The sequence below is a fragment of the Calonectris borealis genome, chromosome 8 (assembly GCF_964195595.1).
Source record: "Calonectris borealis chromosome 8, bCalBor7.hap1.2, whole genome shotgun sequence".
In the NCBI taxonomy this organism is placed as follows: Eukaryota; Metazoa; Chordata; class Aves; order Procellariiformes; family Procellariidae; genus Calonectris; species Calonectris borealis.
Genome location: NC_134319.1, coordinates 19,882,694 through 19,910,590, shown reverse-complemented (window position 1 = coordinate 19,910,590; position 27,897 = coordinate 19,882,694). Strand labels below are relative to the sequence as shown.

At 39.1% G+C, this 27,897-nt stretch overlaps 1 protein-coding gene across 1 annotated transcript in view; it reads left to right on the top strand.

Annotated features, from left to right (window-relative positions):
• ABCA4 (ATP binding cassette subfamily A member 4) overlaps window positions 1-26,757 on the top strand; it is a 73,859-nt gene extending 47,102 nt beyond the window's left edge. Inside the window, exons 22-49 of the mRNA XM_075156999.1 lie at window positions 277-414; window positions 684-871; window positions 1,654-1,744; window positions 2,347-2,552; window positions 2,982-3,030; window positions 3,555-3,796; window positions 4,231-4,355; window positions 5,677-5,775; window positions 6,792-6,981; window positions 9,103-9,197; window positions 10,135-10,167; window positions 11,330-11,435; window positions 11,557-11,631; window positions 12,102-12,271; window positions 13,273-13,450; window positions 14,877-14,992; window positions 16,711-16,858; window positions 18,312-18,435; window positions 19,187-19,316; window positions 20,205-20,325; window positions 21,178-21,240; window positions 21,352-21,458; window positions 22,451-22,592; window positions 23,143-23,277; window positions 24,757-24,860; window positions 24,948-25,040; window positions 25,383-25,632; window positions 26,572-26,757. Of these exons, the coding sequence (XP_075013100.1) occupies window positions 277-414; window positions 684-871; window positions 1,654-1,744; window positions 2,347-2,552; window positions 2,982-3,030; window positions 3,555-3,796; window positions 4,231-4,355; window positions 5,677-5,775; window positions 6,792-6,981; window positions 9,103-9,197; window positions 10,135-10,167; window positions 11,330-11,435; window positions 11,557-11,631; window positions 12,102-12,271; window positions 13,273-13,450; window positions 14,877-14,992; window positions 16,711-16,858; window positions 18,312-18,435; window positions 19,187-19,316; window positions 20,205-20,325; window positions 21,178-21,240; window positions 21,352-21,458; window positions 22,451-22,592; window positions 23,143-23,277; window positions 24,757-24,860; window positions 24,948-25,040; window positions 25,383-25,632; window positions 26,572-26,694 (3,641 nt within the window). The 3' untranslated portion in view covers window positions 26,695-26,757. The remainder of the gene's footprint in view (window positions 1-276; window positions 415-683; window positions 872-1,653; window positions 1,745-2,346; window positions 2,553-2,981; window positions 3,031-3,554; window positions 3,797-4,230; window positions 4,356-5,676; window positions 5,776-6,791; window positions 6,982-9,102; window positions 9,198-10,134; window positions 10,168-11,329; window positions 11,436-11,556; window positions 11,632-12,101; window positions 12,272-13,272; window positions 13,451-14,876; window positions 14,993-16,710; window positions 16,859-18,311; window positions 18,436-19,186; window positions 19,317-20,204; window positions 20,326-21,177; window positions 21,241-21,351; window positions 21,459-22,450; window positions 22,593-23,142; window positions 23,278-24,756; window positions 24,861-24,947; window positions 25,041-25,382; window positions 25,633-26,571) is intronic.
• Window positions 26,758-27,897: the final 1,140 nt, after the last annotated feature.

Here is a 27,897-nt window from a genome sequence, read left to right as displayed (position 1 = left end):
GAAAATCTCATATCTTCCTGCTTTTGCTTCTGACAAGAAGCAGAAAATGCAATGCGTAGATGAAAAACATATTTAAAAAAAAAAAATTTTGGACAAACTGTTCTGAACTTCAGAAGAAAAGTATGACTATTGATATAATTTTGCAGAAATATTTGTCTGAGGATGGGTTTTGTTTTACTTGTATCAGTCTGTCTCCCACTGAAAAGCAGTGTTAATTACATCTCTGCCGCTTAAATAACTCATCTCGGACTCCTGGATGTGTCTGTCCTCTGGTAGGTGGAATGCAGAGGAAACTGTCTGTTGCCATTGCTTTTGTGGGTGAAGCAAAAGTGGTAGTCTTGGATGAGCCCACTTCTGGAGTTGATCCGTATTCCAGGCGATCTATCTGGGATCTTCTGCTGAAGTATCGCTCAGGTAACAAGTTTGAGAGGGGAAATTGTTGTGGTTTTTTTTTTTTTAAATAAAAAAATAGATGCAGCATGTGTCTGCTCTGTAAACTGTGATGAGCAGTGGGATATGAGTACAAGCAAACAAGATTATTTGAACAGATACCTACGGATGTGGCAAACCTGGGACCTGGCTCTGGTGCAGAGAAAACCCTGCATTAATTGCCAAAAAACTAAGCACAGTTTTGAGTTCCAGAGAGAGTCCATGCCTTGAACATTCCTCCTTGTTCCTTCTAGGCAGAACCATCATCCTCTCAACCCATCACATGGATGAGGCAGACATCCTTGGAGACAGAGTAGCCATTATATCCCAAGGGAAACTCTTCTGCTCAGGCTCTCCTGTATTCCTAAAGAACTGCTTTGGGTCTGGCTTCTATCTTACTCTTGTTCGCAAGCTGAAAAACACCAGAATTGGAAGGGCTGCAGTAAGTATGTAGCTTCCTCCCTGCACATGTAATCTGAAAAACACTTGCATGTATTCATGCACCACACCAAGGTAGAAAGCAGTTAAGTGCTGCTTGAGGCTGTGTGCAAAACTGACTTCAAAATGAAGAAAGCAATGAGAAAATTTGATGACATCTCATGAAATTATATAGATACATGAGTCTGTAAAAAATCTTCTCTGGTTTTGTAAATATATATTCAGTTAGACAGGTGAAAATAATAGGTGGATATGAAGCCCTCAGTGGTCTCCTATAGTTCACTCTCGTCAGTTAAATATGTCTAAACTTTTACCAATCAATTTGCCTTTGTCCATATACAGGTCTTTCTGATGCTTGCATTTGCAGTACACTGGTTGTAAACATAACGCAGTCTAGTAACTAGCTCAGACACCAGAGGAGTCTACATAGCTAAACCAGCCTCGCACAGCTTAAGAAGTAGGGATCTGGATTCTTTCTGCTGTTAGTAGTGCTTCCAGTCTTAGTAGCAACATGATCTGTGTACTCGTGGCCACTGCTGATTGCATTTTCCCAGGTATTTTGCATGTAATTTAGAATGGACAGATATGCTTTGTGCAGGTGGATTTATGTTTTCTGCGTTGCTTAATCCAGTCCTCAGATTACTTTCAGTATAATATGTTCAAGATGCTCCAGATATTACGTATTTTTCACTGACTTAAGCCATTCAAAGGCTGACAACCCTTACATCCTGTTTTGCATGTATCTGAAGCACTTTCATCTTTGTATCTGCTGCTTGTCCATGCTAGTCACTTTGTAGCTGTGGATCTCAGTGCTCCTGCTCCTGCTCCAGCTGTGCACACAGGGACAAAGAAGGAGATCCAGAGCAGGAACTGGATGGTAAGAAGTGGGATGGTTTGGCATTCCAGCACATAGCTATGTCTCCTATTACGCTGCAATCTCATCTTACAGATCAATGCTGCTGAGGCCCATTTCTTCAGTACTTGTGTCTAACATCTCTATTGTATTGTAACAGGAATTTTATAAGGTTTCTTTGTGGTTTTGCTTACCATTGCCCCTTTTTGATGTATATGTGGTTTCAGGTACAGATGATGAACTGGAAGTTTGTGTACTTTAGAAGTATAGACTGAGTTTTGAACTACTATGCACCAAAATGTGTAATTTGTTAATGGAAACTGAAGCATGTCTAGAGCAAAGGAAACTGGCGTTCTCAGAAAAAGTCATTTTGGCTTTTCTACGTAAGAGAAGAACTTAAGTAGATATTCCTGAAGATTTTATTGTGCTTTATTAACAGACCTGAAATAGCTTCCTGCTACATAGTTCCAGAGCAACGTAGCCCAGTCTAGTACAGAATTAACTGAGGTATTTGTGAGTTATGTAATAGAGCAGTCCCCTTCTGTATAGTGCAAACAACAGCTTTTGAAATCATGCTTAGCATGGTTAAATATTTGTTCTTTGAACAGCGTTTTGACTTTTCACAGGAGATCTGAATGAACTAGCAGAAGTAATTCATCATCATATCCCAGAAGCAAAATTAATTGAAAGTATTGGTCAGGAACTCATTTACCTTTTGCCCAATAAACACTTTAAACAGCGATCTTATGCCAGTCTCTTCAGAGAACTGGAGGAAACATTGGATGACCTGGGACTCAGCAGTTTTGGAGTTTCAGACACACCACTTGAAGAGGTAACAGACAGATTAAAATATATGCTGATCTTACCATCAGTCCCCAAAATGTTTTCTGAGACAATTCCTGTTCTTAAACATGTAATCTTACTAATTCCTAATATCCCTTTCAAAACCTAGTCACATACCCTGTGGCACACTCAGAAAGTCTTTGGGATGGGCGTAGAGAAAGGATCCAAGCCTTACTTCATGTTAGCCTTGTGGAGCATGACTCATTAGCCTGAAATCTGTCTGTCTTTGTATCTTAGCTTGTTCCTTTCTTTATTTTCTGAGATATTTCATAAGAGACCTCTGATTGTGTAATAAGCAGGAGTACTGAAAAGGTACCTAGATTTTTTTGTTACATTAAAGGATGATGTATAGTGTTCCAGAGGTCAGGTTACTGTACCTGTTCTATTCCTAACCGGGAGATGTATTTGTCTATGGCAGGTTTTCCTAAAGGTCACAGCAGAAGCTGACCCTGGAATGCAAAAAGCAGGTATAGATCCATGAATCAGTATTTGATAAACTTCTCATGAGACTGTTCTGTATTCTGAATGCCAGGTAAAGAAGAGCCTCAGAACTTTCAGTCTTTGTATGGTGTTCTTGCCAAAATAAATTTGGTCAGCAAATATGTTTTTAGGGCCTGACATGATATCTGAGAAACAACATGAAGTCAGCAGAAAGACTTTTGTTTAGATTGGATGAGGTTCTTAAATATGTAAATAAAAGTGGAGTGTCAAGCCCCCAGATGTCAATGATTTTAGTAGTTTTATAAAAAGTACTTTACTGACCATTAGTCCATAAACTACATACATGATTAACTTGTTCATCCTGCTGAGTAAGAGGAGCATTAACCTAAATGATGCCACTAGATACAGCCCCAGTGCAACAGTTGTAATTAAAGCAATCTGGTGATGTGATATATACAGTTGGTAAAATCTGGAGCTCATTAAAATGTTTGTGTTACCTTCATGTATGGAGGATAAAGTGTCTTCTCTGCCCCTTTTCATCTTAACCTAGGAGACACTCAAGAAAATGGTTCTACTCTTGGCAAAACTTCTACTGAGAACAAACCAGGTGAACAAACCGCACTGAAAACTAATGACACTTCTCGAATGCCAGTAGGCATAGCAGGAGACCAAAATGAAGGCAAAGGGTCCCAACAGTATAAAGGTTTTCAGCTTGTACGTCAGCAGATCAAAGCACTGCTCATCAAACGGTTCCACCATGCCTCCCGCAGCCACAAGGACTTCCTAGCCCAGGTATTGACTTACTTTTGTGGTTCTTGACTCTTTCCCACAACATTCTGAACACTGTCTTTCGCAGCAATGCCTCTATGCAAAGCAACAGAGGTACTGCAAATGGGTAACAGTGTCCCTAACTGTTCTAATTATGATTCCAGCTGTTCTGCCTCTTATTCTATTTCTTTCTGCATAGAGTCTATCACCTGCACCAAGTTCATGATTCAATCACTACTAGCCCAGCATTTTATTTTTAACATAATGCCGTTCTGTGACAACCAGAATCTTAACTGAGAGCATTGGAAATTAAGTTGTTGGTGTTCAGGAGGTAAACCAGATCTGATCTGTGTGCTCCTGCTATCCCTCCTTTGTTTAGATATATGATGAGGTGTGTACAGTGTCACTCTACAACATATATCTAATAACCTAGTGTGATGTTTTCATGTTCCCTGCAGATTGTTCTCCCTGCTAGTTTTGTGTTGCTGTCTTTAATACTTACAGTCATTATTCCTCCGTTTGGAGAATATCCCGCCTTAACCTTACACCCTTGGATCTATGGACAACAGTTTACTTTCTTCAGGTAAGAGGAATCACTGAGTACATCTGTCATATATACACCCTTTTCTCCCTAGCGTTTAGGATCGTGGGGCCCTGTCTTACTGGGCTTTTCTCACTCTATGTGGTATAAAAAAGGATTAACTCCACTGGAATCAGCAGATTTAAAATAGCATGAAATTGGTGCAAGTGGAGAATACAGCTGCTAGTATGTCTAATCAATAGTCCTTCAAATACCTTGTTATCTTTGGTACTCTCCTTTTCCTACCTGAATTCTTGACCTCAACACTTATAAAGTTACATATCCTGTCTAACAGGAGATCCAGGACAGTAAGGAATCTGATTGTATCTGATATGCCATTGAACTACTCCTATATTCATAATCTTAAAGAACAATGAGATTCAAGCCTATGTGCTGACCTGTGGTAGATTTATTTATAGTTAGTACAGTATTTGGGCAAAGTTATGGAAACAAGATGAAAGCAGAGACTCTTAGGTTTTATTAATGCTGCTGCTTGGCAGTTTCTCCTCACACAGTACCCTTTGGCTGGGTTTGAATTTTTTTTTGTCTACTAGCACTTTGTCTCCTTTAATTCTTCATAGAGGCTTCAGTTCTGTTCTCTCCAGGTCATTGCACAATTCCTCTGTGCTCTCCTGAACACTTGCTTCACCTTCATTTCCACATATTCCAAAGCTGAACTTGCACCCACTCAAAACATATGCAATGCAGAGGAAATTTATAAACAATGTTTAATCCTAGACTAGATCGCAACTAGCAGAAAGCAGCAAAACTGAAGGCAATAATTTTGAAGCATTTTCCTTGAGTTTCATACTGAAAATTCACATGAAACTTTAATTTAATTTACACATAGTAGTGTATGGAGCGGAGTTTGATATTCACACTTGTATAACACTTGGCACTAGCAATATTCTGTAGTCTAATGTTATTAAGTTGTTAGTTGCAGACACTTCACTTTAGCAGCATTATCTCTTTGGCCTCAGCAAGTGAAAATGCAGAATATGTTTTTCATCTTCTGATTACTGAGTGTGACAGGGCTGAGAGGGTAGAAATGTGGATTCAAGGCTTTTTGGAGAATATTGCTATAGGACTATGTCGGAAGTCATGCTTTAATATTAGGAGAAAAGGACTGTTGCTTTAGCCTGTTAACCATCTGGGAAGGTTCTGGGGTTTTGCATAAATAAAAAAAAAATAGTTGAATTATTAGCATTTGGAGGGGGGCAGTTGGTTCTGCCATATGGCTGTCCTTCACCAGTTGCTATGTGTATTCCAGTACAACAGTTTGAAAAAAAATTTTTATGGAGAAAATCCTATCTTATTCCCTTAGCAATGAGCGTCCCGGCAGTGAGCAGATGGTCTCCCTCACTGATGCTTTCTTGAATAAACCAGGATTCGGAAATCGCTGCATGAAGAATCAGCCTCTTCAGTAAGTTGCTAGCTAATCTCTTTTGAACGAGATTCTAGCAGGGTATTACTAGTGGAACTTGAGTAGTGAAACAAGAATGAATTGGCTTGACTTTTCACTAGAGCCAATGCTTCAGATATATTGTTGGCAATAATATCTAATATCAGGTCAAAAGTAACAAACAAACAGCAAGACAACAATGCCACTGGATTAAGAATGATTCACAGTGCTCAATGTGACTAGCTGGAAGCCAGCTCGTGTAGCCTTGTATTGGGAATTAAGCAACCTTGAAATGTATGTCAGTAGGCCAGTGGGCTCAGACCCAAATCTTCACAGCTTCCCTGGCACTTTCCACGTATGAGTCCCCTCAGGTTCCTCCTGTTCCCACTGGTGTGTTTGGAAGCAATAGCTTCAGCAATTGCTTAGATTGTGAAGTAGCAATTGGACAGTCTCTACGATTTGAAGCTATTCTCACTCTGGAGGACAACGTTAGTAGAGCTCTTACTTTAACAATTGTTTTCCTGCCTGTGAATCCTGCTTTGGAGGCATTTGTCACTGGCATGCTATACTTTGCCATTTGTTCCTTTTCTCCTGCCTCTCTTCTAATCGTGATATCTAGCAACTTTATTCTTCTGGCTGTCCTCTCCTCTCTCTTCCCCTTCCTCTTTTCTGCCTGGTACAGCAGGAACGAAGAGGAAACTTTAAAAAAATAAAGAGAGAAAAGATACAGCATGAGCAAGGAGAAGGATCGTTTCTTCACAAAGATATGTGTCCACTGCAGATTTCGTGTGTACTAATGGGTCAAACACAGTCCCCTTGTTCCTTCAGTGTCCTATCTGCAAGTAAACTTGGCAGAGATGTGAGGGGAGATTTTATTTATTCGTGTTTATGAAGTATTCTGAAATGTTCTTATTATTCATAACTCACAGGATAAGGGCTGAGAGGAGAATGTCTGCTGAGAGCATTGTGATTTTGTGGATTTGTGAGCTCTCATGAACTGTATCTCTGCACAGCTTAGAGTCTGTTCTTCTACACAGGAACCACCCATGCAATAGTATGCCAACTGCCTGGAACACACCTGCTGTTCATCCTAACCTAAGCAGCCTCCTGCTGAGCCAAAAGTGGAGCCCTGAGAATCCTTCACCTTCCTGCAAGTGCAGCACTCACAAGAAACTCACTATGCTGCCAGAATGCCCTGCAGGTGCAGGAGGCCTCCCGCCACCACAGGTAGTGTCCCTGTGCCATAAATCTTTGTAGGAAAGTTTCATGGCAAGTGCTGGAAAAGGGATTAGCGTGTAAGTACCTTGCTGTGCCAATATACGTGGAAGGAATTGAGTACATTTTTTTAAGGGAGCGAGAATTGCTGGAATTTTGAATTCAGTTTCAGAGATATTGGAAAAGCTTGCACATGTAAATTTGATTAGTATTTTCATCCAAATTGCAAACTTTTCATATAGAAGAAAATCACAAAAACGTTAACAATTTATCAAATAATTTAAAAAAAAATTTAAAAAATTTCTTTGCCTTAAAGAACAATTCTGTTTAGAAGATTGCCTTTCTTTAAAGAAGTGAAGGGAAAGAGAGAGAAAGAAGAAAGGAAGGAAAGAAAAAATGTCATAATTTTGAAAATAATGGAGTGGGGTCATCTCATTAAAAAGGGAAAAATTAATATTGAGTCAACCCCAAATAATTAGTTTTTTACATGTCTTTTGGTTCCATTTCTAGAAAGTTCTAAGCTAGCAAAACGAAGGTTTGTATGCATGTGCATGAAGATGAGTAATTTAATAACTACTGATGTTGTATGGAGAAGAGATGAGAGCTACATTCCCACCTGTTCCTATCAATAATAATCTCAATAGTGCCCTTTATAAAATGTGTTTGCTCTTTTGAAGAGCAAAGGAAAATTATAGCCTGTTGGTGTTTACATTTTCTAAATGTTTTTTTAACACGTTAAAGAAAACAGAACTGTAGTCACTCTCAGAGTAATAGCTCACTAATTTAATGTCTCACCATGCACACCGTTCAACTTCAATATTCCTGTTTGCCAGGCTGTACACATTAGCCAAATGACTAAAATAATACTAATTTTAACACTAATGTCACAAGCTTAATCAATTTCTGAATCCAAATCCATGACACGATCTCTTAAAAATACTGATTCAGCTTGCTTTTGTTTCTCTATCACTATTCACAAAACAACAAAGCAAAGTTGTTTTAAATATCTGTAGAATTCCTGCCTATGAAGCAAAAAAAGAAATTAATAAAGAGATTATAGTCTGACCTTATTCACAGCATCCCAAGTTATTTCTGATTTCCAAGTAATCCCTGCCCATGGACAGCCAATCTTGAATTTTGCTAATTGCATGCTAGTGTATTTGAGAGGGAAATTTAGTCAAAAACTTCAAATCCAAGTAGGATGCAAAATTAATTTTTTTCTTTGTTTGTGGGGATTCTAGTCCTCTAAGGGAAATGTATTTATTATAATATTATCCTGATAATTTTGAAGGATATGATAATTTTTTATAACTTGACAGGAAGAAACAGTTCACATTTAAGTCTCCAGGAAAGCAACAGTATGTAACTAATTGTGAAGTATGTCTGAGCATAGACAGCTCATTTAATGAAGGCACTATGAGGATGCTACCAGTATTCCTGTGTATTGTCTAGAATCAGCTAGACATCTGTAATATATCTTCTGTGTCATCTGGTACTGCCTCTCTGTGGACAAATGTAGGAACTTCTAGAAAGTTCATTAGACTTACTGTCCAGGAACCTTTTTAAGTATATTCTACCTTGGGATAAAGTCAGCAAGTTTGAGTCTGCATTTCATAGCGACTCTGTATTTGCAAAAGACTCACAAAGGCGTCATGTGGCATCATTTTCATTATAAAAAAAGAGAGTAATTTTCATTCAAAGTATCTAACGTGCTAGTGAAGGTGAAGTTTTCATATTGATTTTTACTTCAACTTGCTAAATCATAGAAAACTACCTTATCTCCACTAGGACCTCACTTTATTTGGAAAGCTTCCTTCTTTCACAGGGAAGAAAAGGCCTTGAGCAACCCTGGCCTTTGTTGCAAATAACTTGGGTCAAATTTCAGAGTGAAGTGCAACTTTTTTGTCAGGCATTGCAAGCTTCTGTGGTTTCATGATTTCTTCTGAAATCTTAGTAAAGTAAGGATGTTTGGGCTAGAAAATGAATGACCCACTCTCATTTCAGTGATACTATGAACCTGAGCAATTCCTGTGAACTAAAGGTACTTTTGCTGTTTTCCTGACAAACAGTTACTTAATAGCTTTAGAGACTGTAAAGTTTACTGTGATTGATTAGGTTTTCTTTTCTTTCCAGAGAGTGCAGCACAGCACAGAAATTCTTCAAGATCTGACCCACAGAAATATTTCAGATTTTCTCGTGAAAACATATCCTACTTTGATAAAAGGGAGGTAGGGATGAATCTCTGTTTTTCACGTGCAGTGTTTTGTACCTGGCCATGAATTTCTCATTTAATAATAACGTAGCACCTGATATGCCACAGTATTGTGTAGTCTTGAGTTTTAATTATACCTATTTGTTAATCAGGTACTTCTTTATAGGCAGAGCTAAATTTCAATATTGATGGAATGCCATGTTAATGGTAACTGTGTCAATGGTAAGAAAACTGGTGCATCTGCACAGCATGGTAAACTGCCTTGCAGAGATACTAGTTTATTCCCTGAAGAACTGTAGCCACACCAGCATTACCATCTGCCTGAGTTAATTATCACTTGCTTTCCAGAAGTGCTAAAGAGCCAAAGGACAACATAGATACATCTATCCTACTGATAGCTCCTCAACTTGCATGAGTGTCGTGCATGGTAATTAGCTGTGCAGTGTCCATGCCCTATTATTTCTGATTCAGGCCTTGCTACCTTTTCAATTCCCAGCAGAGTTCTTGAAATTCCCATTATATTAGCTATGTGCTGGCTGCCTTTGACTGATTCCTCTTAGGACATGTCATAATTGCTTTAGATAATCTTTTAAAATCAATTCATTATGGATTTAGGATAGAGCCAGTATGTGTCACTTTAGAAATCTTGCTTATCTCTGTATGAGCTGGAGATGAATCATGTCAGAAAACAAAACAAAGCAAAAAACCAAACCAAACAAACAAAAAACTGCAGGGAATGCCAAAAATCCTGACAACCCCACAACTCAAAGTAATCAGCAGCAATTAAAAAAGAAAGCGAATAAAACAAAAAACCAAAACAAAAAAAAGCTGCCTAGGGGAAACTGGAGATCTGCAAAGCATAGGAATTCACCTTTAATTTCAATTTAAGCCTGACAATACCATTGACTTCGGTGCAGTGCATTAAGAGACAGGATTCTCTTTGTCTCTTTCAGCTTGAAGAGCAAATACTGGGTCAATGAACAAAGGTAAGAAACGAATTCACAGTTTATGGTGGTAAATAAAGGAACAATGAATTTCTGTTTAACCGTGGAGCCTCACAATATTTCTCTGAATAGACAAGGGAATTGTGGCAGATAGTATAGAACAAAGAGATGGCTTCAATGGGAAATAGGTTGGGAGTCAGCAAGGGTTTTATAAAGACAAGGGGTTATATTTGTTTGGACTACCCCCTCAAGGATGAAGGCCAGAGGCACACAATGGAACTATCACAGTTTTGATTATCTACAAGAATCAGACTAATGGGATCTGAGTGATAGAAAGTTACAATATAATACTGCACTACATTGCGATAGTGCTCTGATGCAGCTCTTTCAAAATGCAGCAGAAAAATATGAACTCTCCAAAAAAAGGACCTGGGTAAGATGAAACCTAGACACCAGCCTATCAAATACAGAAGTAACAACCACAACTCCTCATCCCCACTCTGAACATGTGCAGTAGTTATAAAACAGATTCCACTAGCGCTCCATGCTTATGTAGAGCCATCAGCTAACTCCAGTGTGATGTCTATACTGCAGATACTAAGCTTAGAAAGATGACTGATTAGCCTGAAGAACATACTTATTTAGTTTTTCATCAGCAGTAGGAATTCACTTCAAAGCTAGCAGCTGGATGACTGGCTTCCTTCACAGAATATCTGCTTGTTCACGTGCAAACATTACTTTCTATGGGATTAGACTTCGATTCATCTTGTGCAATAGTATTTATCATTATGGAGTATTGGCTGGCACCAGCATTGGTGAATACCTGCTCCTCCCAGGGCAACTGAAATTTTAACTGAGGTCCATGCTGTCCTCAGTCCTCCATGCTGTCCAAACAGTTATATGTCAATTGTCTTGATTTAAAGATTTTGCACTGTAGAAATAACTGTTTTCTCTAAATCTTCTATCTAAATAATAATTTTCTCAGGATCTTGGCATGAACCCCTCTGAAACTGATAGAACTATTATTTGTAAGCCCTATAAAGACCTAATACAACTTGTTAGAGGAAGAGTGGAGATTGTTGTACATGAATTATATGATGTATAGAAATCAAACTTACATTAAGTGGATTTTTAGTATTTCCATCAATGTACAGAGTTTTGCGACTGTGGTACAAGTGACTGATGGTACTGTTCTCTTTCTTAGATATGGAGGAATTTCTATAGGAGGAAAGCTCCCAGTCCTTCATGTTTCTGGAGATCAAGTTGTCAATTTTTTAAGTGATCTTGGCCGAATGATGAATATGACAGGAGTAAGCAAGATTTTTATCGGGTTTTTTGCCCCTTTACTAAGGAATTGTTACAAAGCTGAAAACCTGCAGCACCAGATTTCACCCAGACAGCTGGTCTTTAACCTTTTCTTTTTTATTTTAGGGACAAGCTTCACTGGCTGCTGCTAAAGAAATTTCTAATTTCCTTAAATACATGGAAACTGAAGATAATATTAAGGTATTTGCTGGAAGTAGTCTGCTAACTCACAGTCTTTCTTGACATAGACTTCAAATTGTAAGAATATTGCTAGTGGCATTCTCAGATGCAAGAAGGGCTGAAATACTATGCTTATAATAAGTAATATGGGATACAGTGTTAAAGTAAAGTTATTTCTAATGTGAGATTTTTTTAACCACGTTCTTAGTACTTCCTGCTGTCCTAAATACTTCCGAATAGGACACGTTCTGCTAAATTTTAAAATGTGGTTCTATAAAATCCCTTGACAGTGGTTGCCCAACCCTTTTAAAAGCATAGTATGTGAGCTCCTCCTGCTGGACTGTGCCTAGGAGCTATGAATTCCTGGTGCTGGATTCTTCCCTGCTGACAATGCCCACCAAAGTAGATAAAAGGCAGCCAAGTTTTCTCCTGCAGTTCAGGGTTATTAGTGAAGGCTTCTTAAATGAATCTGTGCTTTCTGACTCTTTTAGGTGTGGTTTAACAACAAAGGCTGGCATGCTATGGTTAGTTTCCTTAATGTAGCCAATAATGCAATCCTTAGAGCTAACTTGCGGACTGGCCAAGCCCCTGAGGAATATGGGATCACTGCTGTAAACCATCCTCTGAACCTCACTAAGGAGCAACTCTCTGAAGTCACTGTGTAAGTCTGCCTGTGCTCTGCTGCTGGCTTTTACCCCTCCCTCTCCTGGCAGCTTATCACCTCCAGTGTACTCACACTCTGAGGAGAAATAATTCAACTGACAGAACGTGGAGGCCTTTCCCTGAAGTTTTATTCTAATCAAGAATTAGATATACAGTCTATTCTTTTCTGTCTCATTATATTCCTATAAGAGTTCATTCCCATCCCATGTAGGAGCTATGACAATTGCTTATACATGATTACATGTTTCTGTTGATTCCCAAGCACAAAGGTTCTGAAGTCTTTGTTCATGCTCCAAAGCCAATAAATCTACTTGTGAAACAACACTGAGTTCATAATCAAAAAAGGAATCAGAAATTGTCCTTAATTGACTACAAGTAGGCAGTAATCGGCAACCTCCGTCTTGGTGACAAGGACAGCACACAGGTAGATTTTCAATGGCATGTAGTAGGGATGGTGTATTCCAGAACCTAAAAGCCATAATTTCTTGAAAAAGTCACCCCTAAGAAGACACGACTTCCCACTCATGTCTCTTATTAAGCTCAGAAGTCAGTGAAAGTGAAAACTTCTGCCTTAGCACAGCGGCAAGATCTGCGCTTCATCTCAGTCTGCAAGACTGCAGCCTGTCTTTTTGAGTCCCTCTTTTCCCAGCTCCCAGAGCACTTCGACTATTATGCCTTAATGCCTAGTTCGAGACACACCATACAGGACAGGCTGTCAAGCTGAGATATATATAGGAGTTGAACTGTTCCAGAGAATGAAGGCGAGTAAAAAATCAGGGAATGGTGCCACCAACATCCATATTTGTTCGCTACAGTCCCCAGCACAACTTGGGAAAATACACTAGCACATTTTGAAATTGGAAAAGTCTTTTACTTACAAAATAGCCTTGCTACTTCTAGATCTTAAATTTCCCTCCAGATTCCCCAAAAGCTAATATAATGTTGTGTTGCATTGCGTCCATTCCCTTGCTCACAGTCCCTTCTTGTGCTCTGTTTTAGGCTGACCACTTCAGTCGATGCTGTTGTTGCCATCTGTGTGATTTTTGCTATGTCCTTTATACCAGCTAGTTTTGTTTTATACCTGATTCAAGAACGTGTAACAAAAGCCAAGCATCTACAGTTTGTCAGTGGTGTGAGCCCTGCAATCTACTGGCTGACTAACTTCCTGTGGGACATAGTGAGTAACTGCTGATCTGATTTCATAGCCTGCAATTATTCCTGGGTTTGCATGAACTAGGGACTAATCTGTGAATTGAGTGAAGGTGATTCTGAGCATTGCAAAACATTCATTTCTTTAAGTGTTTCTCAGAGAGCATGCTAAGGATTTGACCACCTAATTAATTACAGATGTAGAAATTAAATCAGATGCACAGCTCATTCTTCAACTAATGAAGCTGAAATTGTTGTAATCTTAGGGTTTCCAGTCCTTACAACTGAACGTATAATGAAGTACAACTTACCATAGCAGGGGAAAGCCCAATTGCCTGATGCTAGTCACTCCTAGAAGAACCGTAACGTGTTTCAAGATATCTAAGCGGGAGATTCACAGGCTGCTGGAACGGTAGCTGGAGGCCAGACAAAATACTCTATGGTGTCTAACATGACATAGATGTATTTGTTTAGGTCACTAAATCATGTTCACTGTGTTGTTCCAAAAGGATTTAGACCACAGGCCCAGGCTTGCTTAGACAGGGCTCAGCTACCCTCCCATTACTCCTCAGGCCACTTTGTCACAAAGGAGCAAATTCTTTGCCTGGTTGAGGCACAGCAAGGGGCTTGTTTTCTAGCCATGCCTTCTCAACAAACAGAGTGGCCAAGGGCTTGTGCAATAAGAAAAGCATGAACATGGAATTGAAAAAATTAAAAAGAAAAAAAATTGAAATAATTGAAAAGCCCAAAACTCTTCAGGCTTTGGAAGGTGCTCTTTCAGGAGAAGCTAAAGCAAATCATTAATTTAGTAAATGAGGGAAAAGAAGCAGGTCTCTGAGTTCCTGTCCCCTGCTGGTCACAGCAGCCTCTCAGCAGCTTCCTTGACAGGAGTTCTGCTTGGCCCTCGACAGCATGATGCAAAGGTATTAATTGGTGTTAGCAGTTCTGTGAAACGCCACCTTCCATTCTGCATGGGGAGCCCTGTGTGCATTGCAGTAGGCTAGTACTACTAATACTGAACAGAGAAATTGAGAAGAGCAGTGGCCAAGCATACTCACTTTAGCGTCCTCCCAGGAATGTGGCTTCAAGTAACTAGCATTTTCCCTCCTACACAGCCTTTGCATCACCAGAAACTGCACTTTCCTTGCATACCCATGGCCTCTTTCTGTGGGCAGCCTGCCAGCAAGACCATGAAATAATTGGCTCCCAAACCATAATCTAAGAAACAACAATATATGTTGTATTTTTGATGAACAGTCTGATAAAAGATGTCTCGGAAAAATGTCGAATGCTGCCAAGGACCCATTGATCCAGAAGCTTGAATGCGACTAGTCTAGCTCATAAATTCCGGTATTCCTCAATACAAAATCCTTTTGGAATAATGTGTAGGATCTGGATATGTTTGCAGACCTTTTCAGATCTTACACACTGATCTTCACCCTGTGATGTGGCAGGTGAATTATGCACTGAGTGCTGGAATGGTTGTGGTTATATTCACTGGATTCAACAAGAAAGCATACACTTCTCCGACTAATCTCCCTGTGCTTGTTGCCTTGCTGCTTCTGTATGGGTGAGTGTTCAAGGTTGTTCCTGCATGTGGGGCCCTGTATTTCACATGGAAATAATTTCATGTTACTGAGCTCGGTACTTAGTGAAATCCAGCTTTAAAGAATAAAACTGAGTGGATACAATACAGGTTAGAACTGGATCCTGTCCCTGCTCCAGGATATTTACACTCTCTGTCTGGCCACATGCTGTAAAGGAGATTTTTTTTTTGTCACTGCCTTACATTTTTAAGCATTAAATGTGATCCTTACAGGAAAATATATTTGTTCAGTTTGCTGTTTTCTGATATGTACGTTGTGTAGGAATTTAGTGATTATTCATTTACCTCATTGACAGCCAATACTAAAATAACTTTCAGCATTTAACCCAAGGTCAAAGAGTACTGAGTCTTCAACACTTTTTTTTTTAACTTCAAATGAGCATTTGTGTTGGCAAAATAGCATTTTACAAGGCTGACTGAAATTCACTTTCTCTCATTTAGTGATCATATATTTTTATCTATAAAGTCATATTCCTGTTAGCCCTGCAGCTGATGTAGTCTAGGCAAAATGATCAACCAGATCTATTTCTAGAGTTAAAGAAAGAAATTAAGCTTTTCAGATCCTCCTATGTATATCACAAATTAAGCCTAACAGGGAACAGTTCTTTTTTGGGCATACTACCTTTAATTTTCTGAAGTTCTCATATTCTTTGAATGAAAACCCTGAGAAAATGCAAAACATTATCATCATTTAATCTCTGTAAAATACCCAATGTTAAAACATGCTACCAGAATGTTCATTTGTTTTCATTTTCATTATATCTTTTTAAAGTGCAATAGTGGTATCTTTAACAAGTGGTCTGTGGCTCTCTGTATTTTTTGAAAATACAGTAATTCATGGCTGTATGGATGGACATTTAAAATGTCTTTGCATATTTTAAAGCATCTACCAAGATGAAATTTTCAGAAAAAATTTAATCACATGGCAGTCACTTCAATAATAATTTCATAATTTGCTACTCAAAATAAAAAACAGAAAGGAAGGTAAATTCATAGAATCATATATTAGCCCTTGCATCTAGCTGCAGTCACAATGGGAAACTTAGAATGATTCTTTCTCACCGCATGTATATTGTCCTGTTAAGCAATTCAGGTTGTTGTTACTAAATTCTTCCTAGTCAGTCTGATTGTTGCTAAGCATTGTAAGTTTATTCCAGAGGAATACTCCTCTTGTGCTGCTGTATGTGCATTTGCTATGTCCCAGAAATCATGGCACAGGAAGCTCCAAATCAGGAGTAAAAAAACAATGGTAGAGGAGTTAGAAAATAATATAAAAATTTACAGAGTTTCTGATTTCTTTGGACAGTTCCAAAGGCTGAGGAGTATCTAGCAAAGCAGTACATCATGTTTGCTTTATCTAACTCTACTTTGTTTCTCCCTCCTGGTGTACAATCCAGTGAGATGTGCAAGGATACCTGGGGTGATAATAACCTTGCTAGCATTAAGTTTTCTCAATTTTAGCAGTTTCTATTGCTCTGCATTTTAACAGCAAAAACGACTAAGCAGAAAAAACTTTTTATCTAGTAACCAAGGAAAGAATACTGTAGTAGCATCTCTGGTTGGTTACACCATTTCATTACTCTTGGGATGAGAAGAAAGCTCAACTTTGTGTTTTCATTAGGCCAACAGACATGAGAATACTGAGAAGCTGTTATCATAGTTTTTCTATCTTTTGCATGCAGATGGGCAGTAATTCCGATGATGTACCCTGCTTCTTCTTTCTTCAGTGTCCCTAGCACTGCTTATGTTGCATTGTCTTGTATTAATCTCTTTGTGGGGATCAACAGCAGTGCCATTACATTCATCCTGGAGTTATTTGAAAATAACCCGGTAAGTAATGTTTTTCCTGACACCTGGTTTTAAAGAGCTGTGCAAAGGGTGTCCAAGCATAACCTTCTCTAACAGTAACTGTCTTTCTCTACCTTGCCATTTTTTATGGCAGTAAATCAAGGAAACTTGCTGAGTAACTGCAGGGACAGGTGAGCAGAATAACCCAGAGAAGCGACTCAGGGCAATTGATACCTTGGGCCACACACACAAGGAATGACCTTGAATGTTTTTCATCCCTATAAGCAAACTTCTGTACACTTTCACAGTTGGGGAGGAGGGGACATGGCACTTTGCGCTTGCTTCTGCAGCTTGAGTTGTACAGGAAGAGGTAGAAAATCATAGAGTCACCACTAAGTAAGAAAAGACACTTACTCCTGCTAGTCATTGTGTTAGGGAGATGTTCTTCTTATAGTAGCATTTTGAGAATTGCCCAAAAATGGTTTAACACCATCAGGAAGGTGACCAAAAGTACAAGAATAGACAGAATACAGTGAGTGCCAAAATTAGTTCTTAGAAAGGCTAAGAGATCATTTTATAAAAAACTGTTGGCTTGTATGCACTACTACTACCACTTCTACAGTTGCTGATACTCTGGCCACTGAGATTGACACCCTTCCTACATCTGAGAGCAATCCAATTAGTTATCATTATTGATAGTGCATTTTCAAACACCATGTGCTGATCAAGCATTGTTGTTTGCTGGGAAGGAGAAACAGATCTTGGTTCAGTTCATGGTTTCAAGGGCCAGCTTTACAATACTTTCTGTCCCTGGTGTTCCTGCATTCTCAGCCATGCTTCTTGATAGTGCAGGGTTCAATCTACTGCGATTCAGTCTATGGGACAGCAGGCCAGTATTGTTATCTTTGAGAATATGTCTCCGTTGTAGACACTGTGTCTCCAGAGGGAAAATTGCCCTTCTCTGGATTCAGTGTTGGTGCAGCTAGACTGCTACTGGCACTTACACTGTTTTGCATATCTTCACATTGCACCAGAGTCTACTGTGTAGTTATGCCCAGGCACTGGTACTTTTCAATATTGTGGCAGTCCTGATTATGGAAATATTCCAGCTATAGAGATGTTACAACAGAAAAATAGCACTCTCTTTTGTTGCTCACAGTTGCTGTTTATAATAGCTGACACCAGAATTACATGTTACCTCTGCTACACAGGGAAGTACTTCATTACAAAGATTAATTTCTCTCCCTATTGACAGTTTTTCACAGGCACCTTGTCTGGTGCAGTGTATGCCAGCATTCTGTTGTGCTGCATTCTAGGTTGCAGATGCTTTAGGTGTAACTTGATAAATACTCTGTTTTCTCTGTTGTAAGAACACAGAACATCCAGTTTCTCTGACATGACAAAGAACTCTGACATGACATAGCGCTCATGTTGCTATGTTTTCTTAAAGAAGTCTGGTTTCAACTCCTTATTATGTTGCATCTGTTTCTTATAGTCTTTGCTGAAGTTTAATAAAACGTTGAAAAATGTGCTGATTGTGTTCCCACATTTTTGCCTGGGCCGTGGACTCATTGACTTGGCCATGAACCAAGCTGTGACTGAAGTATATGCCAGGTTTGGTAAGTAAGAGCCAATAAGCAACAAGTTATATCAGTGTCACGTGTCCTGACCTTGGATGAGATGGTTGGAAGTGTTATCTTGGAAAATTAGTGGCTGTTTCTGAAATTCTCCCCTTTCACATCATCAGGTGGATGAGGAGTATGAAAGTTCAACCTCTCCAAAGGAATCACAGCTTCTGATACAGCTGCCAGAACTCTACAGCCCAACCAGTAGTCTATATTGGAAATGAACCCATTAGTTCAGTGCCGAACTCCGGTGTCTTTTTATTATTTGTTCTGAAGTCCTTAGATCATTACAGTAGGATATATTATTTCATTTCATTTGAATACTTCAGTGGCCCTCATGTTAATGCTTAAAGTGGCTGCTGTTCTTCAAATCCATCCTCTTGGGATACAGCTGTTTGATATCAGACTACTTTTTATTAAAGTATAGTCATATAGCAGAACTTATCTGTTTTTATTCAGAAAATGTGTCTTTCACATAATGCATGCAAATTTCACGTTATGATATCCAAATTAGTGCATATACAGAGAGCTTATATTAATTTTTGCTCCCAAGCAGCAGCTAAGCTTGGAGTGTATTTTCTTAAGAATCTTTATAAGACACTGGAAAATGGAGACATTGCCTGATCATGATCAAATAAAGCACAGATTTTCATCCAAAACCATTATGATTTTGCCTTTTGTTCTGAGGAGCTCTGTTTTTTTTCAGTAGTATTTCACCTTGCTTTCTGGTTCTCTTTCTCCAAAGGTGAGGAGCATGTTTCCAATCCTTTTCAGTGGGACTTTGTTGGAAAGAACCTGGTTGCCATGGCTGTTCAAGGGGTTGCATTCTTCGTTCTGAATCTCCTTATGCAGCACCGTGTGTTCTCCACAAGATGGTATGTCTGAAAGCTTTCATTAATGTTCCTTTATTAACAGGGTGAGTGTCTTTGTTATTCTCTATGTCCCTCTTTTTTCTTTTTCTCTGAATTTTTCAGCTTTTTTTTTTCTGTCTACTGACCTGATTTCATCTTAATTTGTTGATATCCTGATTCAAGAAAGCATTTACAAATGTGCATTATCTTAACAGGATTTAAGAATATATTATGAAAAAAATGAGTTTTCTTGAATTAAGACTTTAATGTAAATTTTTTCAGATTAAGACATTGTAATAGTGAGGTTATAAAATTACTTGGAAAAGTAATTACTTGGAAAGTTTGTTTCATAAGTACTGGCATGAGGTACTAGCCTGACATCCCAAGACAGGAATTCTAGTCCATTGCACAGGACAGTTGCAGCCTGGACACTATGCTTTACAAGTGTGCCTCTAGCTCAATGAAAGCAGCTACCTTCCAGGTGTGAGTGGGTCATTCACTCCTGTTCGAGACTGCCAACAAGAGTACAAATTGGTATAATTATGAAACTATTGTCTTACAGGGAGGTCTACTCAAAAGATTGATAGAAGGACTATCGTTAGCTGCTGAAGAGCAGCCAAATAGCAAAAGCTGTGGCTGAGGGGCAGGTTATGTCGTATCAGTGACTGACAAGGCATGCTCTTTTGAGCAAGCCATTTCCTCCCTTTTTAGTATTTAGAGATTAACTTTCAAAGGTCAGGGATTCTCCCAACAGCAGGAATGCTCCAGCCAATGTCACATTGTGAAGTTTCAATCCCACTGCTTCCACCAGTCCCGTTTTTGGCAATTGCTTAGCCATTGTTTCACACTGTTATTCTAACTGCACCCAGGGCAACTCATTGTTTCTGAAATCAATCTCTTGGGTTTTTGCAGGTTTGCTGAGACTGCCATGTCACCTATTATTGGTGAAGATGAGGACGTTGCAGAAGAAAGAAAAAGAATTTTGAATGGAGGGAACAAAACAGATATCTTAGAATTAAAAGAACTGACCAAGGTAATATTTGGAGAAGAATGAAACAAATGAATCTAGTGTAAATTTATTCTTTCAGAATGTATTTCAGCTGTGGATTCAGATGGTATTGTTTTCAAAATCAACCTTTTGCCTTAGAAAATAACAAAAATTTTAGAAGTCAAGGCTTGACATGTTATTTGGCTGTTTCCTTTGATTAGAAATCAAATCACAGGGAAGTCCAGCAAGGACAGTGCAGCACTCCCAGCTTAAGGGTTTGGGTTTTTTTTACCTCACATTGTCTGACATGACAGTTATCAGTCCATTTCTACTGCTAGTCTTTTCTCCTACAATGCTGTTTTTTCCATAGGTGAGTTTTAATCTCAAGTTAACCATTTGGTTGCTTTCACATTGAAGGCTATAGTTATTGCTAATTCATCTTCTTTCCAGACATTGAAGGCATCTGAATTATGCTATCAGAATGCATGCAAGCTTGAGCTACAGAAATACAAAGATTACACACGTTGCTGGGATCTCATGAATAGAGAACTGGATTCTTCAGACTATCTTGCTGTATTGTTCCACTTTGGTTTTATATGTCAGAAATACTTTGTCCCAGCAAAGCATCAGGTCTGTCTCCTGGTGCTAAAGATATGACGTAAAAGGCTGCATGCAGAAAAAATGGTATTTTTAGGGGTCATTACAAATTTATTTAATGTAACTAAATGTCTGGCTTTGTAGAATGCTTATTCTTTCTTTTTAATTTTTTATTTACTCCTGCCTTGGTTCTGAAGTTGCCTCATCCCAACAACGTTAAACTAAAAAATTCAGAAGACTTTCTTTGCTGTAGATGTCTTGAAATACGATTTTTCTTTTTTTTTTTTTCTGTCAATTTAGATTTATGCAGGTAGGCACAAGCCTGCAGTGGACAGACTCTGTGTTGGCATCCGTCCCGGAGAGGTAGGTTGTTCAATAACACTAGATTACATTCCATGCATCAGCTCAGATTTCATGCCCCTGCTGATTTGCAAGTTGGAAATACTAAAGAATGTGATAAATTTTGTAATTTAGTGCTTTGGTCTTTTGGGAGTGAATGGTGCTGGCAAAACAACAACGTTCAAAATGCTGACTGGAGATACTGATGTGACATCTGGAGATGCTGTAGTGGCTGGCAATAGGTAAGTACCTTAAAAAAAAAACAAAACAACTGTGACAGTCCATATACTGGGATAGAACTGCCCAGACCATAGTCTCAATGACCGAGCAGCCCTTTTCTAGTTTTATGGCACTGGGAGAGACCACAGCTAACACACACTGGCACTTTATACTTTTAGCACTCTGTTGTAAAATCTGTGGGTAAGTTATAGTGATGCTAACAGTGGGACAAGGCAATTGGATCTAATGGCAAGAGCTCGCAAACGTAAGATAACCAGTCCAACAGGGTACTTTGATCTGAGCTTTGGGACTTTGGCTGTTTCTAGCATTTTTGTTTACACAGCACTGGCATAATGTCATAAGTTAATATAGCGTGATCTGGTCTTCACTTATGTTAGTTTAGTTCTAGGTTGTGTGTCTTCGTTTGTTAGGGGTAGTTGGGATTTGATTCTTTGTCCATTGATGTGATTTGAACAATAGCTATTTTGTTGCCAGGACATGCTCGTGGGCAACCTGCTCTAGGTGACCCTGCTTGAGCAGGGTGAGTGGACAAGATGACCTCCAGAGGCCCCTTCCAACCTTAACCATTCTGTGATTCTGTACTTCTCCTACTATTACTACCAACGAAGTGTTAGCCTTGTGTCTTGCCTGTCTGTTCCCAGTGACCACACTCTGAGATGAAATTGACTGATTTTTTTCTTTTAGAAATAAACATCATTTGCAAGAAGTATGGCTGGTCAAAGAAACTTCTCATTAAGTTAGCCTATACTTAAATAGGAAAATGGGTGAGGGGAAATGGGCTTACACTCTTAACCAGGGCTGAGCTGACTTAGATGAAAATATATTCCTTGCTATTCTGTACAGACAGGTATTTTATTAGGATGGTGCATCAGGAAGAATTCATTCTGCTCTTACAAGGGTTGTTGCCCCAGAAAAGAAAGATTTTATTCGAAGTGTCCATCTCTGTCTTAAAGCTAGTATTATAGATATAAGATTCTTTTCCTTGTTTCTCCAGTATATTGACCCACATTTCTAATGTCCATCAAAACATGGGATACTGCCCTCAGTTTGATGCCATTGATGACCTGCTCACAGGACGAGAACATCTCTATTTATATGCACGCCTGCGGGGGGTTCCAGCAGAGGAAATTAAGAGGGTAAAGCATTCTTGCTTTTGACTTATACATAGTTACAGTGAATATTTGTGAGGATTAACTGATTCATAACATGCCAAGGGCCAGAATTTCCAAAGTGGACTTGCCATTCTGTGTGTTGAAGTCCTGGGAGTGGTTCCTGTCATTTGGACAGTTAAGTACAAGACTGCACTATCAAATGGCATTAATGGTACTTGCAAAACTGTGGCGCCAACTGTGGAAGGCTAAAGATGCAATTGCTATGACTCAGAACTGCCCTGGTTGCTGTTTTGTTCTTGTCTTTAAAGTTGTTTGTGTATAAGAAAGAAAACATGAAGCAGATTCCAGAAGAAAATAATTTAAATTCTTGCACAGATAAGAAGTCTACAGCTGAGGCTGGTTTATGGCTTTCCCTCAAGTAGTTAGAATTCCCCTCATTATCATAAATTTTTTGGACTCCCCTGCTCCGGTTCTAAAATGAATGTGCTAAAACCCAGGGGATTGCCATGTCTCTGCCAGCAATCCCATCTGTTATGCATTAGCTGCTGTGTGAAAAAGACGGTCTTTCTCATAGGTTGCTGAATGGGGCATCCAGAAGCTGGGACTTCCTATGTATGCAGACCACCTGGCTGGTACCTACAGCGGTGGCAACAAGCGCAAGCTCTCCACTGCCATTGCGCTGATAGGCTGCCCACCACTCGTCTTGCTAGTAAGTGTCATGGTAACATAACTCTGTGATAGTCCAATATAAGATCTCATAAAACCACATGCTAAAGAGGTACAAGGATGTTTATGATAGTCTTTGCAAGCTCCTTTCTGCCCTCAACTTACTTCTACTTCCATGTAATTTTGAGTTCTTTAATTTCAGGGATAGACTGGGATGCATAACTATGTTTTCAATGGACCCCAAGTGATTATGAAAGAAAGATCTTCAACACAGAATGGTTTGAGATAAAAACTATAATCCAGATAAATCTGAATTTAAATCCATGTTTGGTTTCAGTCTGCCTTTTCTTGTCAGAGTATAACCACTCATGTAAAAGATGATCTTACGACATATACCTTGGTGCTTTATTTAGCAGAACAGAGGAAGACAGCTACCCTTTTGCAGCCTTTAATATCTTTGGAATAAATTATACAAATTTAGACTAAATTATACAAATGCTGAAATGTAGTTATAATCAAATAACAAAGTTATCAGATAATTGCGTATCTCAAGGGAAATTCTAAGTGCAATTACTAAAAAAATTCTTTATTTAGATTATACTGTACCATCTTAATTTGTAGGCTAAGAAGAAACATTTTAATAACATTCTAATAGCATGGTTCCTTGTGCCATTTAATATGCCTTTACATGTATTCTGCTTGTATGTAGTAAACAGCTGGATAAAATGTTTTCTCATAATTTCTTAAGACAAAATGTTGAAAGAAAATTTTTTCTCCAAGTTTTTTAACATTTTTTTGTTACTAATTGGGTTAACTGATTTATGCAGGACCAGATCCTTAGCTGGTGTAAATCAGGGAGACTTCACTAGCTTCTTGGGTTGAGAAATGTGTCCTATATGTTTATGTAAGTAAGAAGGTTACTTGGGGAGAACTCAGTCCCCTCTTACAAGAGTTGTTGCCCCAGCAAAGGAAGATTTTATTCGAAGTGTCCATCTCTGTCTTAAAGCTAGTATTATAGATATAAGATTCTTTTATTTGTTTCTCCAGTATATTGACCTACATCTCTAATGTCCGCCAAAACATGGGAGCCAAACTTGACACAATTTGATGTAACTGCCACTGCATGAGCCTCTTTCCATTTATTTCTATTTTGGATCCTAAATGTTTTTATAAGGGGGTATCACAAATGCTTACATTTTTGATATCTAAGACTCTAGACTGGGGACTGCCTTTGTCATAATGGTCACTGCATTCCCTTCCCTGTAGCTGTGCCCTACACAGACAACGTTATATTCTTACCTGCAGTTTCTTGTACTTTTTCCTTACTGCTTTGTGCCAAGAAGTACATTAGTACCCATTCACTCATATGCTTCTCAAGGTGCATGTGCTTTCTCAAGGCACAAATTTTAGTAGGGAAGCAGCTATATGCTAAGGCCCAAACACACAATGACTTAATTCTAAATAGATTTTCTTTTTCTTATCTGCTTCTCTGACTCTGATTGTCTTAACGTTTCCCTTACAGGATGAACCGACTACCGGAATGGACCCTCAGTCCCGGCGCCTCCTGTGGGACTCTATTGTCAGTGTGCTCAGAGATGGGCGAGCTGTGGTTCTAACCTCACACAGGTAAAAAGAGTTAGAATTCAGAATCCCAGAGTAGCTAAAGGTCATCTGCTGGCTTTCATCTCAAATATCTGTTCTCTGTTTTGAAAGTATGGAAGAATGTGAAGCCCTCTGTACTCGTTTAGCCATCATGGTAAAAGGTACCTTCAAATGTCTGGGCACAATTCAGCAGCTGAAATACAAGTAAGTAGAATATTTTTATGGTGTTTTTTAATGTGAAAACTTAATGTTTGTGACATGTACCATTCTTAATACAGCAATCCAATCTGAAGAGCTGCTGTTTAAACAGGCCCATTTCTGGGTGCAACTCTGTGGTATCCTAGACAACTTGAGCAGACCTGATTTTAACTCCGTTATGCTACACACCACTTCTGCAGGGCAAATACAGAGCTTCCTACAAAGCTAGATCTTATGCATTATTTTTCAGATCCTGTTAATGTTTTCATAGCTGCTGAAAATGAATTTCCTTCCTGAATAATGAAACCATCTTTTCATCCAATTCCCAAATCCACATGTGCTTCCCAGGTTTGGAGATGGCTACATTGTCACTCTGAAAATCAAAGCTCCAAAGTCTGGGCTGCCTCCAGATCCTGCTCCTGCTGAGCAATTCATACGCATGAACTTCCCAGGCTGTTTACAAAGAGAGAAACACTACAACATGCTGCAGTATCAGATTTGCTCCTCCTCTCTGGCTAAGATTTTTCGGTTAATAATCTCCAATAAGGAAAACTTGCATATTGAAGAATACTCTATCTCTCAAACAACTTTAGATCAGGTGAGTGAAAAACAAAGCATCCATGAGAAAGCCTGTCTGGCAAAAGTTAGGCAATGCAATGGAGATGTATCCAAACAACTGAAGGACCAAACTGTTCAGAGCAGAGAATTACCTCGCACCCCTTTCTCAGGCAAAATTCCCAGACCCGTCATCAAGGAGGGTTGATCAGATATGAAATCTGTAACTAATTCCCTGTGTAAATAGGTGCCATTTGAAAGCTGGTAAGACAGTGTTTCCCAAATGCCAGAGTTCACACAACGCATTCCTTTAGGAGCAGCAGTCTGAGCAAGGTCAGCTATTCAGAATGAGGCTTGCTGAGCTGGGAATAAAAATTTATTTTAAATAAGAGATTTGGACTGTGTTGTGTCAGCAGTGCTGTGATATCTAGTTAAATGTTTATATATCTCTGTCATGCACTTTTATACGGGAGCAATTATATACACAAAGCCTGGAAAGTCCATTGGGACTGTTGGCAACACCCACTTGCTAAAGGGTATAAGCCCCATCTGCTTGCTTTCCTAAATAGCTGAGGGTCCACATATGCAAAGCTGTCTTTGATGTCTTTGGCTAAAGAGACATTTCTGGCTGCCTTATAGCTTCCTGCTAAAGTATTCTGTCTCCTCTTTCCCATCACAACCAAACTGTCTTACATTGTGCAAGCCATGCAAACCTTGCTGAACTCATCTCCTGCCTAAGAAAAAATACGATTTTAGTTGCAAGTAAGTGCATCCAAAGGAAAGAAGTTGCAAGGAAGTTTATCAAAATAAAGAAGGAATTAATGATCCCTGATGATATGCAGTGTCTCAGTTCAGTTCATGTCTATGGACTCCCTTTTCTGTCTGTTCCCTGCAGAGGCCAAGAGGATGCAAATGTACAGAAACATTCTGCTAACTCATCTCAGTTGATGAGGTGGTGACATTTTCTGCTTTCCTCACACAGGTTTTTGTGAACTTTGCTAAACAGCAGATGGAGGATGAAGAAATTCCTTTGCATCCCCGTGCAGCTGGAGCCAGCCGAGAAGCAAAGGTGTCCCCTGCTTTGCATCAGCAGGCAATTGCATAGACTATTCCTACAGTCACTCGCGTTTAGAGTGTGCACAGTGCAAAGATGTGCCATATCAGAGCAGTACAAGGGTAAAACAAAGGTTCCCACACTCAGTATTATACTGATTTTTTTGCACCTTTCTGAGCACTGTGCTCACAACAGCAACAGTCCTAGCAACAGCCAACTTCTACTGCTCTACCAGGAACACTAAAAGCTGAAAGTGTCAAAGGAAAGGCAGGTCCTTGCTATAGAACAAAATCTTCCTCTAACATAAAGTTCATTATAAGATACAAGAAGAGAAGTCTCATTCCTCCTTGTTGACATGTAAAGAGCATGAAAGACCGTTTCTCTATGTGGTCCTTTCAGGCTGGTAGGCTTTTCTTGTTTAACTCTTAAGTCAACTGCTACCGGTCAGCAGACAGGTCCCAAGGCAGAGAGCATTGCCCAGCTTAGAAGTGGATTCCTGCCATCCTGAGTGCACAGGACTACCAAGGTCAGAACATCAGTGCTGGCTGATGGGGCTAGTGCTGGGAGACTGCTTCACTGTCTCACCAGGCTGCCAGTGAAAACAGACAGTTGTCTCAGCAAGAATGGGAATAATTAATTCAGATCTCACACCCAGGCAAGAAAAAAAATAATCTTAATGACAATGATCTCATACTCATCTTCAAGTTTCTCAAATAGAAGCAGAATGTCAAAATGTAGATTAAAAGAAAAGAGAGTATGTCCAAATCTGCCAAAAATTTTGTTTTCTCATGGAGGCCTAGAAAGATATCTTTGTTACTAAACAAGATCAAATTTTTCTTCTTTCCTGTGACTGGACCTTAAGTGGGTGTAAAGTGTGAATAGGGTATGTGCTTTCTCTGTGCTCAGAAGGAAAATTTCAACCTGCTTACACTCCATGCTGCCCTCAGTGGGAAATCATTTGACATTTAGCTATTTTCTCTGGTTCACAGTTAAACTAGCAGAAAATAACAATACTGAAAACAAATTCATAATGATGTATCTCTTCAGTTGTCTACCAGATCTAACCATTTATAAGAAATCTTCTCTAAGATATGTTATACAGAAATAAAATCTGGGTCATGTATTTTTGCTTTGGTAGGTTTTTTCTTCAATTGATGTAGATTTTTTTTTTTTAATATAAGGACATTCTTGCTTTTTACTGTACAAAATATTGCAAAACTTCAGCAACGAGCTGTAGTCTTCTTTTGCCATAAT